Here is a 15,017-nt window from a genome sequence, read left to right as displayed (position 1 = left end):
AATTAAAAACTTTAATTATAAAAATCAAAATGGTTTACTTGTAAAGAAATCAAGAAGAGAGTATGATACCTGACTGGACTTCGGGTGGGCCGTCACAGAAAAGCCCATTGCTAATAAGGCCTTCATCACTGCACTGTTCTGTAGTTGTCGTGACATCGACGAAACCCTTGTCTTCGTAATCTCTCATGAGTTTAAACGAATCAACAAAAACCACCCGTTATCGATTGACTGAAGGCAGAGCCGCAGAGGAGGAGGGAGATCAATCAATCACGAAACTGAGATGTTTTCCTCCGGACAAATCTTACGGATAAAGTTCTTGCAAAGATCATCATAGGAGACGTAGAAAGCCCTATACGTCTCCTATGTGTTTTTTTAGATATTTGGGCTTTATATGGGCTTCGGTTTGTAAACAAACCCGACTATGGTGATAATTAAATGGAAAAATAACGTTATAATTTCCTTATTAACGGTTCGGTTCTTTATTACTAATCCTAATCCTAATACTAAACATAAACTGAAAAACACAAACACATCTGGGTTGCTTATAAATACTGCTTTAGGTCTCAACATCTCTTAAACACAGTCGCTCTTCTTATCACTCTCGTCACCGAAAAAAAAAAAAAAAAAATTTAAGGAGAGATTCCTTTTCGTTCTCTTCTCTAATGGCATAAGATTAGTTTTTTTTTTATTTCTCCTTTCTCTCTCTAATTGCTCTCTCGTATTGATGCTGATTTTTTGAAGAACGAAGAAGATTCAAAGCAGAGCAGAGCTAGGGTTTATGATTGATGACCCAAAATTAGGGGGTTCTCTTTGTCTTCTAATTGATGAATGAATTAGCAAGCAGGATATGGTTTCCATGGCGTTTCTTCTTCTTCAACTTTCTCTCATCTGATTTGATCGACCAACTAAAGGTAATACAATTTCTAGGGTTTACTTTTAAGTTATGTTAAGACCTCATTCTCTTGTCTTGTCTTCTAAGTATCTCGGTTGATGAATTTGCAGGAAGATATTGGTGCCAAGTGATGGTCGGAGGAGCCGGATGATGGCGTTTCTTCTTCTGATTTCACCGACCGCCAAGTACAGGTTTCATAATTTCTAGGGTTTTTTTTTTTTTTTTTTGGTTTGGTTTGGTTTTAATCTAATTCTGGTATATGTTGTGCAGGTCAGAAAGATGGATTGAAGAGTGAAGAAGAAGAAGAAGACTTAAGCAGACTGCTTAAGGTAAGTTAACTCTGTTCTTCTCTCTTTCTTGCTTCTTTTCACTTGGATTTTCAGTTTTTTTACTAACTAATACTAACCAGCACACACATACATCTTCAGTGATCCTAATGGAAGTTATATGAAGACACTCTGAATTTTGAGGTTCGTGTTACTTGCTCTTAGATGAAGTTGGTATTGATAATATTTGGTCTCACTTCACTTCCTCTGATTCCTGGATGCGTATTCTTGTTTTGCAGTTACTGTACGTGGGCTTTCATCATCTCCTCCATGGCAACATTTGAAGGTCTGATTGACACTAATGTTTTGCTGCGACATTTTGGTTTCTTCTCCCTTGTCTTTCTGATATGAAATCCATTTTCTTGCAGGATCCTGCAAATGATCTTGCAGGATTATATGCGGAGAGCTGGTTATGTCTTCTTTAATTTGCTGATGTCACTCGAGACAGTTTCTGAGTCTTCCTCCTTGTCCACTTCAAATTCTCCCCATCCATAAGTTGTGAGTCTAATTCCGCCACTTTAAAGTTTATTCTTCGTTACAAACACAATATAGAAACTAACTGATATTTTTTTTCTTATGGTTTTTATGCTGTTGCTTCTTCCTTCTCTAGATGTTGCAGTCTTACACAACGATGGTCAAATCCTATTCTGGAGATTGTATTGGCGTTTGTTTCATGAGTCAAGAGAGACGACCACAAATCTGGAGCGTTGGGGTGAGATTTGTTTCTCCACTTTTTAAAATTACTTTAAATCTCTCTTGTTTATGTTTTGCTTAGTAATGAGTTTGTCTACTTTTAGGTTTTAACAAGAGGAGCCAAGAATCAGTATACCTGATACTGGGCACTGGGCAGAGGTGGATTGAAGAATGAAAAAGATAACTCATACTGCTTAAGGTAAGTTACATCTGTTCTTCTCTCTTGCTTCTTTTCACTTGGATTTTCAGATTTACTAACTAATACTAACCAGCATACACAGACATCTTCGGTGATTCTAATGGATGTTATAAGACACTCTGAATTCTGAGGTTTGTGTTCCTTGCTCTTAGAAGAAGTTGGTATTCATAATATTTGGTCTCACTTTACTTCACTTTTTCTGATTCTTGGATGCCTCTTTTTTTTTTGCAGTTACTGTACGTGGGCTCCCATCATCTGGTCTATTGCAAGATTTGAAGGTCTGATTGACAACTAATGTTTTGCTGCAGCATTTTGGTTTCAACTATAACAATGTAAGTGTCTTTTGTTTTCTATTTTAGCTCTACCACTCTTATGATACTGACAAAGGATTTAGATTGGGATTAAGCCTTATGTTCATGAGTCTTCACGTTTTTAGTTTTAAAGCTGCAATTTTTAAGTCTATTGCTTCTCTATATCAGGTGGAGATCTACACGATGGAAGGGAAGTCATTCTCCAGGTAAGCTAATCTTTATATTATATAGTCTTAACTTTTATAGCTGTACAATCTTGGTTTGACCTTACTACTTTAAATGATTTTCTAAATTGAAAGATTTTACAATCTTGGTCTTGAAGGCATCGCCGCCGTGGAGTACGGTAAGAGTGAAAACCAACCCCGACTCTGACAGCGTTCTTCGTCCCTGCTAACAGTGGATAGTAAGACCTAGATCCGTTTCTCCCTTGTGTGTTGTTGTTTCGTGTGTGAATGCTTTGTTTCTAATGGTCTTCTCTGCTTTTTTCTCTCAGGTTGGTGAGAACCCAACTGCGTCTGGCTAGGGAGATTTTTTGGAATTACTCCTGAACAGCTTTGTCATAATGTTGTCAAAGGATCGCAACAACAAGCAGCAATATGGACTGGGTAAGTTTCCACTCATGAGACGTGCTTATATGTATATGTCTGATTACTTCTTTTTTTTTTTGTTATCTCTTGCTAACTTTGGTGTGCATGTTTTTTGTTGTTGCATCAGCCTCACGAATTGTCAAATTTGCTCAGATACTACCAGAGAAAGACATCACTGGACATGATTGATGATTTGCTAAAGTGCAACACCATTTATGGTTTCTGGTATGGAGATTTTTTGGAATTACTCCTGAACAGCTTTGTCATAATATTGTCAAGGGATCGCAACAACAAGCAGCAATATGGACTGGGTAAGTTTCCACTCATAAGACGTGCTTATACATGTCTGATTACTATTTTTTTTTATCTATTGTCTCAAGCTAACTTTGGTATGCATGTTTTTCTGTTGCATCAGCCTCAAGGATTGTCAAATTTGCTCAGATACTACCCGAGAAAGGCATCAGTGACATGATGATGACTTGCTAAAGCGCAAGACCATTTATGGTTTCAGGTACGGAGATGCACATTTGTTTTTTGTTTGTTTTTCATCACAGAGGTTTCTCTCAGAATGCTTGCCATGATCTCACTTTAATCATTTTGATGGTTGTTACAGTAGCGTCTTTAGCAAATTGGGATAAAAATAATCAGAGGTTTGTAATGCAATCAATTTAGTTAGATCTGGCTCGTTCCACTTTCACAAGTGTACCTTTGTCTTACATAATCTCCGACAGAGTATCAAAGAAGGATGGTATGATGGAGGAAGCATTGCATTTGCAGTGATTCTTTTGATTGTTGTCACTGGTAATTTTAACTTGTTTCACTTAAGTATGGAATTTTTTTATATTAACTTTTAGTGTTGTTCTGATGGTTCATTCTCCTCTGCAGCTGACAGTGACTACAAACAGCCTCTCCAGCCTCAAATCCTGAATGATGAAAAGAGAAACATACATCTGGAGGTAATAGATTTGCACCAGTGTAATTTTTCCTCCCTCAATACTCTTTTTTCTTGTTCCCTCCTTAGTTACACTACACATGTGTTGATTGCAGCACAGGTGACAAGAGGTGGAAGACGAGTGGAAAATTTTATCTATGACAGTGTGGTGGGTGATGTCATACCTCTCAACATTTGAAATTAGGTGGGTGATCTGTTCTCTCTGTATCATCTTGTTTTTATCCATACTACCGTGTGTCTCGAAGTTAAAATTTATCTTTAGGTTCCGGCGGTTTAATATTTGAGTTTTATTGTTTTCAAATTCCAATGCAGTTTTACACTTAGGAGTGGAAGAATGATTCGTATGTTTCCTCTCCTTCAGCTGGGGATGAATTTTCGAGACAACCAGGTCGCAGTCTTCTATGCTTCATGCTTTTCTGTTTAACTCAGAGAAGACATGTGGTGGTGTTGCTGTAAAAAAACGGTAAATATCTGCTTCTACATCGTAGATACTAAAATTATTTTTCGTGATATACTCTGTAGTCAAAGATAATATCTATGCTCAATTCAGCTTTTTTTTTTCTTCTTCTTTTTTCAATATTACTTTTCAGGCTGATGGTGAAATTCATGTTCACTGGAAAGGAGCTTCTGAAATTGTCCTGGCATCATGCATAAGCTACCTATCGATAAAGATGGTGGCACCAGTGACTGAAGACGAGGTTTGTGAAAAGTCTAATTTATTAATTCTTTGAAAGCTGGTGTACCTGTATGAATCTGTGATTTACCTTTTGGGTTGTCGTGATATTTAGCCTAATCCAATTTCTTTGATGTTCCCAGGCATTGTGTTTCAACAATGGATTCGAAGAAATGACTGTAAGAACCTTATGATGTGTTGCACTGGCCTTTAAAGAACGTTGGAGGCCGAATGGTCGCAACAGGCGAAGAGCTCTCAAAGTGGGTACTCCCGGTCCCGGAGGATGACCTTATTGTACTAACTATAGTATGCATAAAGGTGAGGATTGATTTGGTTTATGCTTTCTCCGGAGATTAGTCAAATGTACAATTCTTAGTTATCGTGGTTCTCGTCCTTTTGAGATCAATTTTACCGTTTCACATTGCATGGTACTCCATGTCATGTCTTGCAATATTCTTGGAAGTGTTTCTGATCGAAATGTTTGAAATGTGCACAGGATCCATTTAGACCAGGAGTCGAAGATTCAGTCCAGCTGTGTTAAAATGCTGCTGTCAAGGTACTTGTTTTATTCGATTATATTATTTTAAACGGCCAGAAAGGCCAATGACGAAAATTTATTGTTTAGCTTGTTAATAACACTTCTTGATAATATATGTTGATGTTCAGGTCCCGAGGTCCGTATGGTGATTGGTGACAATATTTGCCATGGCTATTGCACCAGAGGCTCATCTATTGGTGCAGACTATCCGTTTTAAGAATGAATTGGAGAGTAACGTTACCATTAAATTAAGCTTGGATATGCAAATGCCAAGATTTACAAATGCGAGCTTGGATATGCAAATGCCAAGATTTACAAATGCGAGGATCCTATACCAATGTGCTACAAGTGAGTCCATCCTTGCAACAGGGTTTTCTATCCTTTCTCCCTATAACGAGGTCTCCCCGATTAGGTGAAATCAAAACTGAAATTGAAAGCTCATTAACATTTGGGTTTTGGTTTGCTATATATTAGCAAAATGGATGGCTATATATTTAGCAAAATGGATGGTTAGTTTTTAAGATTAATATATCCGTTCATTGCAACATGATTCCTATCAAGTAATAAAAGTATTGCCTAGAAATTATTCAGTGGATCGTAGTTATTATATCAGACATATCATACGACAGCAGCTGAAATAGGTTTAAAATTTGGTGAGAAACCGAAACCCTTCGACCACCAGAGAGGTTCTCGTGTTGAAGTCTGCACAAGGAGCCAAAACGACGTCGAAACAGCGTTATTTTTTTGTCGCGCTTTTTTTTTTTTTTTTTTGTCGCGCATCGAAACAGCGTTATTATCTAATCAAAGGTGAGAATCTGATGAGTAGGTAAAATATGAATCAACTTGCTGCCCTGATGCGATGCGATAATTAGGAGAGGTCTGATTCGTATAATGTGCACGGAAACCTAAAAGAAAAACAGAAAGATCGAGATAATGATCATGACGATCGTGAATCAATCTTCAAGAATGTATTAATGTTAACGTAAAACAGAAATCACAAACAACCAACAGAGAAGAGAGTGAAATAGAAAGAAACAGAGAGTAAAACGAAATTGATTAAGAAATTGTAACTGGTAAACAATGAAACAACGTTCACAAGAAACGCAGAATCATCATCTCATCTGCAAGAGTCTCAAAGAGAGATCTCCAGCAACAACGATGAGGAACAAGTCACCAAACCCAGAAAATAGAAACAACAATTCAGATTTTGCATAATAGAAAAGGATGAGCTAACATGTGCTCTTATAGAAGACTAACAAATCGACAAACAGCGTTAACCCATTTTATTTCTCTTCCGTGACATTGACAAACTCTGATCCGTTAGTCCTCCAGCTGTTATATGGCACGTGCTCTCCTCCTCTGCTACTTATCTTAGCCTTACATGTGTAGCTCCTGATTTACTGTAACAATTAATATGGAGATGCTGTTGGCTACTGGCTAGCATCAGTCCAGAATTGCAGAACCAGTTTGTGGAACAGAGGAAACAGCAAATTCTGAGAATTTAATTGATACAACAGACATCGACATCAAGCTACCAATGCTGTGTGCATGTAGAGCGGGAAATGGCCTGGGTGTGATCACAACAAGCAATCAGGAGCCATGTATGTCGTTCAAAAATTAATTATAACTAAAATTTACACATAACTAAAATATCATCAATTCAAATTTACACATATTGGTGTGACAAAAACAAAAATATAAATTTCTTGAAAGATATGTGCAGATTCTGTCAAATGATATATTCATATATTTGCATTCCATAGGTGTATATGTATAGACGTTTGAGTAGCTAGTGATAAATATTTTAAAACAATAATAATGCTATTTAAAAAATTTAAGATTGAAGAAACCATACAGGGGACCGCGACATATTTGATGAGGCCAAGCTTCAATCATGAAGCCAATAACATTTTTTGATTACTATAATATATTGCGAAAAGATCACTTTTAAGTAATTATCACCAACTTTTTAACATGCTTTTTGCGAGCCCGAATGCATCAACGAACCATTATGGATGAAAGGTGGACCAAATTTGACCGTTTGGTAGCAATTTAGATATTTTAACTAGTCTTTTCAGATCTTTATCCATATACGTAACATGAAAAATGCCACATATATGTCCTCATCATTCAATGATTTGTTGTCAAATAATTGAAGAAAATCATGGAGATTTTTTTTTTGTATATACATATATGGTTTATTTACCATATGTATTATATTATTAACATGTTGACTTGTGATATCATGGATCTAGCACTTATATTATTAATAATTATAAATTTAACAAGACTAGTAACCAGATACAAGTTATTACTTGCTGCATCGTAAAGCATATAGCGAAATCACAAAAATTAATGATTATGTAATCTGATATCGTGATTCACGAGAATCATTCATTTGATCAATACTCTCGACCGAAAGACAAATTTGTGACACGTGACAATATTAGAATAAAAATATGAAATTAAAGAAACAATATAGTTCTTACTTCTGAAATTGACAAGTACGATCAAAGGTTGAAAATACACGTGACACATATCGGTCATGAAAATATGATACCTCCAAGAAAAAAGAAAAAAAAAAAATCCCATTAGCTATTGACTTGTCCAAAGAAACTTAACTGAGGGTTCAAATCTCGTATTTTTTTTTTTTTCCTGAAGTTAGACAAACCATTACCATCAAAAGCTGGTGAATCGTTTGAAACAAATAGTAGCCGCTAAAGCTAGCGAGAAAACACATAGATGCTCGAAGCCCAAACTTGGTTAGCTCATACTCACGTCCGTCTATATATATATTACCGTTGAATAGACAACTATGATAACGGGCATATTTTTAGAGTTTTGTAAGATCATACATTATACATATTGCAACTATTCAAGCTGGTGTTGCATACTTGCATGTACGTATATATTATTGACAATGAAGATTCATATACAGAGGACAATGACCATTTCAATTAGTTATGTTTAATGTTATTTTAACGACCACTTGATCCTATGTTTAGGTATTACTCTCTTTTTATCGCTTGGCACTCATGAACAGTTTCTGTCAACTTTGTGGAAAAATGGTTGGAAAGCGTGACTTTATCTTTTAATTACTTTTATGACCCATGAAAAAATAATATTTTAAAAAAAATCCACATACAAATTGCATGGAACATAACCATATAACATAAGTTGGTCATTCCACGAATTGCTCTCATTCGCTATACAACATATATTTTCATATCGTTTACAAAAATATACATGTTCTCGTAATTCAATTAGAAAATTTGGTGGGAAATTATTTTTAACTTATAGTCGTGATAACGTTTTATGTCACTTAAATATATATCGTAATTTTTTTTTTCATTCCAAGAGTAAAAAAAACAGAAAAAAAAAACGGAAAAAGTAATTAGGTAGTTGAAAGAAAAAATAAAAGCCATAAAAGAATAGAGCGATTATCATTTGTAGAATGTCGATATCAATTTGACCAGAAAATGTATTGGATTGGTCAAGTCCGAGTAAAAACAAGAAGGCCATTATCACCCACTAAGTGACATATGTATACTTTAAGTCTAATCATATCTCCATTATGTCTTATTTTTATCTCATATATCGCCAAGTTTCTATGCTATGCTATGGATCTATCCTTTGTCTTCTTTGAAATGTCGTTTATTGCATCATATATTTATATACGCATACGTTTAATCAAGTATATATGTTTTTTGTATGCACATTTAGCCATGGCTTAGTTGTGATTTGTTTTATTTGTACTTTTCTATTTTTCTCCCAAGAATAAATATGGATTCTAGCTAATTTTGTTTTATGTAAATCCATGTTAATACTTTTTGGTCGATGCTATTATTTTTCTACATCTACATATGACCATGTGCATATATATATATATAAATGCATAATAAATATGAGTATCGTATATTCATCTAGACCTAGTATCTTAAAATCCATATGAATATGTATATGTACACAAGCTTCAACTAGTGATAATTTCTAATGCAAGTTGCTTAGTTGCTGTGGAATAAAACATTGATATCAATTGAAATTTATTTGATATATTAACGTTTTTAGCATGTTCGTTTTAGATAACTCATACTCTGTTTATTCATTAATTGTCAATGATGGTGCCTTAAATTGGCTGCATTATTTTCAAATAATATAAATACTCGTTCTCTTTGATTATGGGGATCATATATATATTCTACGACTAAGCACTAGGCAGTAGGCACCCCATACTACATAGACAGACTTGGCTTCGATATTTCTACTTCTACTTTTTGCAAATTCTCGAAAGATCAAATCAAGTTATAAATGGCCCTTAACCTGGTTTAGATTTTATCCTCCAAATTAATTATATCTTTTCCATTTTTGACTTTCTTCGTCCATTCATCGTTATTTGAAAGTACTGATCTCTTTCGCCATTACTGATTTTAGTGTTGGGACAATATCTTATATGTATGCGTATTTGAATTATTAAATTATCCTCGTTTGTAAATTTACTGAAAATCATACAGAACATTTACTTAGCGAGCTCGATGTAATAGTAATAGGTATCATACGGAATTTTTTTTTTTTCGGCCAACGATTCCATTAAGCAATTTAGCTAATACATAAGAGTTTATCATTTACATATAATAGGTATCATACGGAATAGCTAGACTGTTAATTTTGGGTCATAATAGTAAAGCATGTACCTAAATAATCACGTTTCAAAGGGACTAATCAGTTACTTCTTGAATTTTTGGTAATAAAAAAAAGTTTATAATAATGGGAAATATATGTGTGTTTTCTTACACTATCGTGGGCACATGTGAATATGTGATATAGTAAGTATTGTACTTTTTATAAACCAAAAAGCATGTGGTACGTATATCTGTAGTGTACCATTTGGATCTAAATGTCTTATCAATGTTATTCTCTTTGATTTATCCTTGAAAGGAAATATAGAAATAACCGATTAGGTAGTTTAGATACAGGCTATACAGCTGAAAGATAAAAAAAAAAAAAAAAAAAAAAACAATTTTTGTGAATGTTATTGTTGGGGTTTGTAACTTTGTAATAACTTTGAAAATATATGTCTTATTATTGTCATTCACATATAAACGCGTCTCATTTTAGTAGTTTAGAAAAACCCGTTTGTTTAAGTGCCTATCTGGTGTATATGTGAATCTTAATGATTTAATAAAGGAAGCAATAGTCTATAATAAGTCTCGAAAAATCAGGGGAATATTATAGTGCCGCCAAAGTTCAAGAAGAAAAGTCCAAAACAAAAACGTTAAATTAATGTTCTTATTTTATAGGAATCTTAAAACATGATTACATTATGATTAAAAGTGTAAATTACCTAAAGAATTGGTAATTAAGTCAGCCCACAAGCTGACGACCTCTCTTCCTTCCAAAAATTCACCTGCATTTTGTCAGTTCTCTGTCTCTTGGTTCTTTCTTTCGATTAATTAATTTACTTTTTCAGCTTAGGGGGTTAAAAAAGCACATTTAGTTAGTTTCCTTTTATTTGAAAGTCGATATGTTCGAGATTTTGTTTGACGTAATTTTTGTTGATGTATTATATTCGAATCACATGATACAATGGTTATTATATTACAAACAAATTAGGCTACAATGACATACGCTATCAATAAAAGATTACAAGACTAGTAATTTCTAATAAGAAGATTTGGTATACATTTTTAACTGTTATGACTTATAGAGTTATAGGAAAATTTTGTTACCTTACTAAGCTAGACAGCTTTCATGATCAATAATTATCTTTTGGGATTTTGAGTTGATCTTTTTATGAATACGTTAGGTTGTTTCTAAATACGTTCAAAAAAAAACCATTTGTATGTAAAAAAAAAACCTTTAATTTGTAGCGGAAAAAAAGTTTGTTAAAGAAAAAGATGAAAAGGGAACATTGCTAAAAGATCCTTGTAAGAAAAGCACGAAAAAGATACTCGTATCTGCAAAGTTTTATACTCAATTCCACAAACCATAAATTATAGTATATTTCACGTAAACGAAAAAAAAATTTCGAAAATTAACAATCGTTTGAAATGAAAAAAAAAAAACAAAAAAAAAAACGAATATCTCGCATGGGTTTTGTTTTCACTGTCGAGCGGACGATTATTCTCTTTTGCATATTTGGGTTTTTAATTCGTTGTCGTATGTTGTTGGATTTTACCTTATGAGCACGTGCATGGGTACACGTGCATTGCAGGCTTTGTTCTCAACAAACGAGAGATGTGACCTACGCCGTTGGATCGGCTTACTTCTTTGACCACTCTAATTTACGAACAATTGTATTTTATTTTGTTTGTATAGCCAAAAATATCAATATTGTATCAATCACAGCTCACAGATGTTGCTAATTTCAACCAATTAAATTGTTAAAGTACTGTATAACAATATTCAATTAATTTTCTTATTAGCCTGTTCAAATAACCTAAATAAAATATTAAATAACTTATTGAACTATTTTTCTATAGTTTGATTCATGTTCATCATCTAGATGGCATTATAATTCGCTCCTTACAAAAGATGAACTATAAGGAGTAGAACAAAGAAGGTAATTGACCGGAAGATGAAAATAAATAAATGAAAGAACGAGGGTAATAAATAATTAGATCATCATTCCAAATAGAAAAGGCAGACATGTAACTTTTTGTGTGTCATGGCGCACTGCCACTGCTAAACAAACAAATAATCAAAATATTCAAGATAATATAGTCAGGTAAACTATAGTATATACAGTTAATTTCCACTGCCATTAACTTTTAAACCAAGAAATATAAAAATTATAAAATGAAATTTTAATTATTTATCAAAATGGCTGCGACAGTTTTTACAGATCAAGGTGCTCAAATATTTTTTTTTTTAAAGAGAGAGGAAATTATATTTTATTACACATATTTGCGCTGGTGTGTAGGGTGTATGCGTGTATATATAAGTATACAACCCATACAACTTCTCTTTTGTGTTTTACTCTGGTTCATAACTACATCAGATTCTAAGTATTATTTCAAGTTATTTTCTCTTGATTACCCCTTTTATTCTCCATCTCTTATCTAAAACTTGTCTTTTGTACCTCTTCCAACAAACCTTTTTTTGTCCAGAAGAATGATAGCTGAAGATCAGACAATCTCAAGTAGTCGAGGATATGTCCACAGCTCATCAACAACTGATCTTGTTGATCACCATCATCATGAACATGAATCCCTTAATCCTCCTCTTGTCAAGAAAAAGAGAAATCTCCCTGGAAATCCTGGTAATGATTACTAAATCAAGATATAGATCACTAAATTCAACCCTAATCAATAACTTCTTCTGTTTCCCGTTTGCAGAAAAAGTCATCTTCTTGATTTGTTTTGTTTTCGATCTTGATCTATAAACATGCATGCGTTCGACTGATTAGTCTGTTTTGTTTCGTTCTCTGTAGATCCAGAGGCTGAAGTCATAGCTCTATCTCCAAAGACACTTATGGCCACAAATCGTTTCCTCTGCGAGATATGTGGAAAAGGTTTCCAGAGAGACCAGAATCTACAGCTTCACCGTAGAGGGCACAACCTCCCATGGAAGCTAAAGCAGAGGACGAGCAAAGAAGTGAGGAAACGAGTGTATGTATGTCCTGAGAAGAGTTGCGTCCACCACCATCCTACAAGGGCACTCGGTGACCTTACCGGAATCAAGAAACATTTTTGTCGGAAACATGGCGAGAAAAAATGGAAGTGTGAGAAATGCGCCAAGAGATATGCAGTCCAATCTGATTGGAAGGCTCATTCCAAGACTTGTGGGACTAGAGAGTATAGATGCGACTGTGGTACAATTTTCTCCAGGTACTTAATGTATATTCACATTTCTTCATCACAGTATAATTTTAGTAACGGGTACGAATATTTCTTTTTATTCGCAACATCAAACTACTTTTTTCCCAAGATCCTTGAACACTAGCTAGGTATACATACATGTAGGACTGTAGGAGGTCTCTCTATAGGTATAAAAGATTCTTTATGGCATAATATGATCACCTAGCTGTAAGCGCATATTGCATATTATTCTATATATATACATATATTAAAACTCACAATAAACCTAGATTTTATATTTTATCCGGTGTGGTGGTAAAAACAAGAATATGATACCTTAACTAATTAACACTATTATATCAATGGACAACACAAAACAAATTTCGTTTTATCATCTTTGTTTGTAAGTAAAATAAGATTATATGATTGTGATGTTGTTGGAAGTAGTAGCTCACGTAGGGTCTAAATAAATAATTTGAAGTATGTATTTGGTCATTCTCTGAGCGTGCGTGCGTGCCCTGCTTGATTTCTTGAATAAGACAGTTTCTTGGATTGACAGTTTTTGGTTAAAGCAAAGATGTACAAAGTCTAGTTTTCTTTTTCCTTAATTGCTAGCTATACAAAATAAGTCAGTTTCTTGGACTGCATAACTAATCAGTGTCTACACTATAAAAGACATTAATTAACGGTGAAATTAATTTTGTTGAAAACACAGGAGAGACAGCTTCATTACACATAGAGCGTTCTGTGACGCCTTAGCCGAAGAAACCGCAAGGCTAAACGCAGCCTCACATCTCAAAAGCCTAGCCGCAACCGCCGGTAGTAATCTAAACTACCATTATCTAATGGGCACACTTATCCCATCACCATCACCACAACCATCACCGTCGTTCCCATTCGGACCACCGCCATCACAACATCACCACAACCATTTCCCAATCACAACCACCACCTTCGATCATCATCATCAAGACGCCATGAAACCAGCCTCTTCGCTCTCTCTATGGATGGGAGGGAATATTAATCATCATCATGAGCAAGTGAACATCGAGGACCGTATCGCACCGCAGCCGCACTCACCGCAGGAGGATTACAATTGGGTTTTCGGGAACGCGAATAACCGCGGCGAGTTAATAACGACGAGCGACTCACTCATAACCCATGAGAATAATATCAGTATTAAGGAAAACGCAAACGCGGCAACTTCTCTTTCCGTGCCTTCTCTTTTCAGCAGCGTCGACCAAATCAGCCAAGACGCAAGCGCAGCTGCCACCGCAGCGAATATGTCGGCGACGGCGTTACTTCAAAAAGCCGCTCAGATGGGAGCGACTTCTTCTACGCCACCGACGACAACGATCACCACCGACCAATCAGCGTTTCTTCAGAGTTTTGCGTCGAAAATATCCGACCAGGGTCAGATTATAGAAGATGGTGGCAGCGACAAGTTCTTCGCTTTGTTTGGATCGAACAGTGTTGGGTTGATGAGTAATAATAATAATAATAATGGTCTTCATGAGATCGGGAACCCTAGAAGTGGCGTTACGGTCGTTTCGGGGATTGATGAACTACAAAATTACCCCTGGAAACGTAGAAGAGTTGAGATTGGGGATGCAGGAGGAGGAGGGCAGACTCGGGATTTCCTTGGGGTTGGTGTACAACAAACAATGTGTCGTTCATCCTCTATCAATGGATGGGGTTGAAACGCTTCCTAATTATGAATTTCGTCTGTTAATTATTTTTATCAAAGCTACTTCCCTTGACTAATTAATTTAAAGAATTAGATTTATGGTCATGTACATATTTCAACTTTATCCACATCATAGTTTCCTCTCTAACGCGATCTATCAACTTCCATATGAACATATCTCGTCAATCGATTTTGTGCTAATTAAAAAGGTAAACTGGTCTATTCTTGCTAATTAGTGTTCTTGTTTTTTTCTTATTTAGACAAGCATTTTCACACAAACATTGGTATTTTATTTGCATTTTTGCTTGGGAAAAGAAAGTTAAGATTCATGCATATTCATTCAATACGTGTAGAAAGGTCTTT

General features: G+C 35.0%; 1 protein-coding gene and 1 long non-coding RNA gene across 50 annotated transcripts; both read left to right on the top strand.

Annotated features, from left to right (window-relative positions):
• Nucleotides 1-484: 484 nt before the first annotated feature.
• Nucleotides 485-5,754, top strand: LOC104738887 (uncharacterized). 49 transcript variants are annotated; one of them, XR_002035005.2, is made up of 24 exons: nucleotides 485-911; nucleotides 1,003-1,077; nucleotides 1,163-1,221; nucleotides 1,321-1,362; nucleotides 1,458-1,504; nucleotides 1,587-1,716; nucleotides 1,829-1,930; nucleotides 2,016-2,110; nucleotides 2,184-2,241; nucleotides 2,342-2,442; nucleotides 2,590-2,627; nucleotides 2,744-2,824; nucleotides 2,915-3,026; nucleotides 3,136-3,319; nucleotides 3,424-3,519; nucleotides 3,622-3,658; nucleotides 3,740-3,809; nucleotides 3,894-3,964; nucleotides 4,056-4,144; nucleotides 4,273-4,423; nucleotides 4,551-4,658; nucleotides 4,777-4,951; nucleotides 5,130-5,189; nucleotides 5,300-5,754. It is a non-coding gene; the product is annotated as an uncharacterized LOC104738887 (long non-coding RNA). The 49 variants fall into 49 exon arrangements; XR_015579837.1 differs by having other exon boundaries at nucleotides 494-911; nucleotides 1,003-1,083; nucleotides 2,193-2,241; nucleotides 3,162-3,319; nucleotides 4,061-4,144; XR_002035003.2 differs by having other exon boundaries at nucleotides 494-911; nucleotides 1,003-1,083; nucleotides 2,193-2,241.
• A 6,335-nt stretch (nucleotides 5,755-12,089) lies between these two features.
• Nucleotides 12,090-14,759, top strand: LOC104738886 (zinc finger protein MAGPIE-like). Its single transcript, XM_019236386.2, has 3 exons — nucleotides 12,090-12,429; nucleotides 12,601-12,997; nucleotides 13,683-14,759. The coding sequence occupies exons 1-3, from the start codon at nucleotides 12,282-12,284 to the stop codon at nucleotides 14,665-14,667; spliced, it is 1,530 nt and encodes a 509-aa protein (XP_019091931.1). The 5' UTR covers nucleotides 12,090-12,281; the 3' UTR covers nucleotides 14,668-14,759.
• The last annotated feature ends 258 nt before the right edge of the window (nucleotides 14,760-15,017 follow it).

Source organism: Camelina sativa, chromosome 14 (assembly GCF_030686135.1).
Source record: "Camelina sativa cultivar CO46 ecotype springtype chromosome 14, ASM3068613v1".
Taxonomy (NCBI): Eukaryota; Viridiplantae; Streptophyta; class Magnoliopsida; order Brassicales; family Brassicaceae; genus Camelina; species Camelina sativa.
The sequence above is the reverse complement of the archived record's forward strand: the minus strand, read 5'-3'. Positions and strand labels throughout refer to the sequence as shown.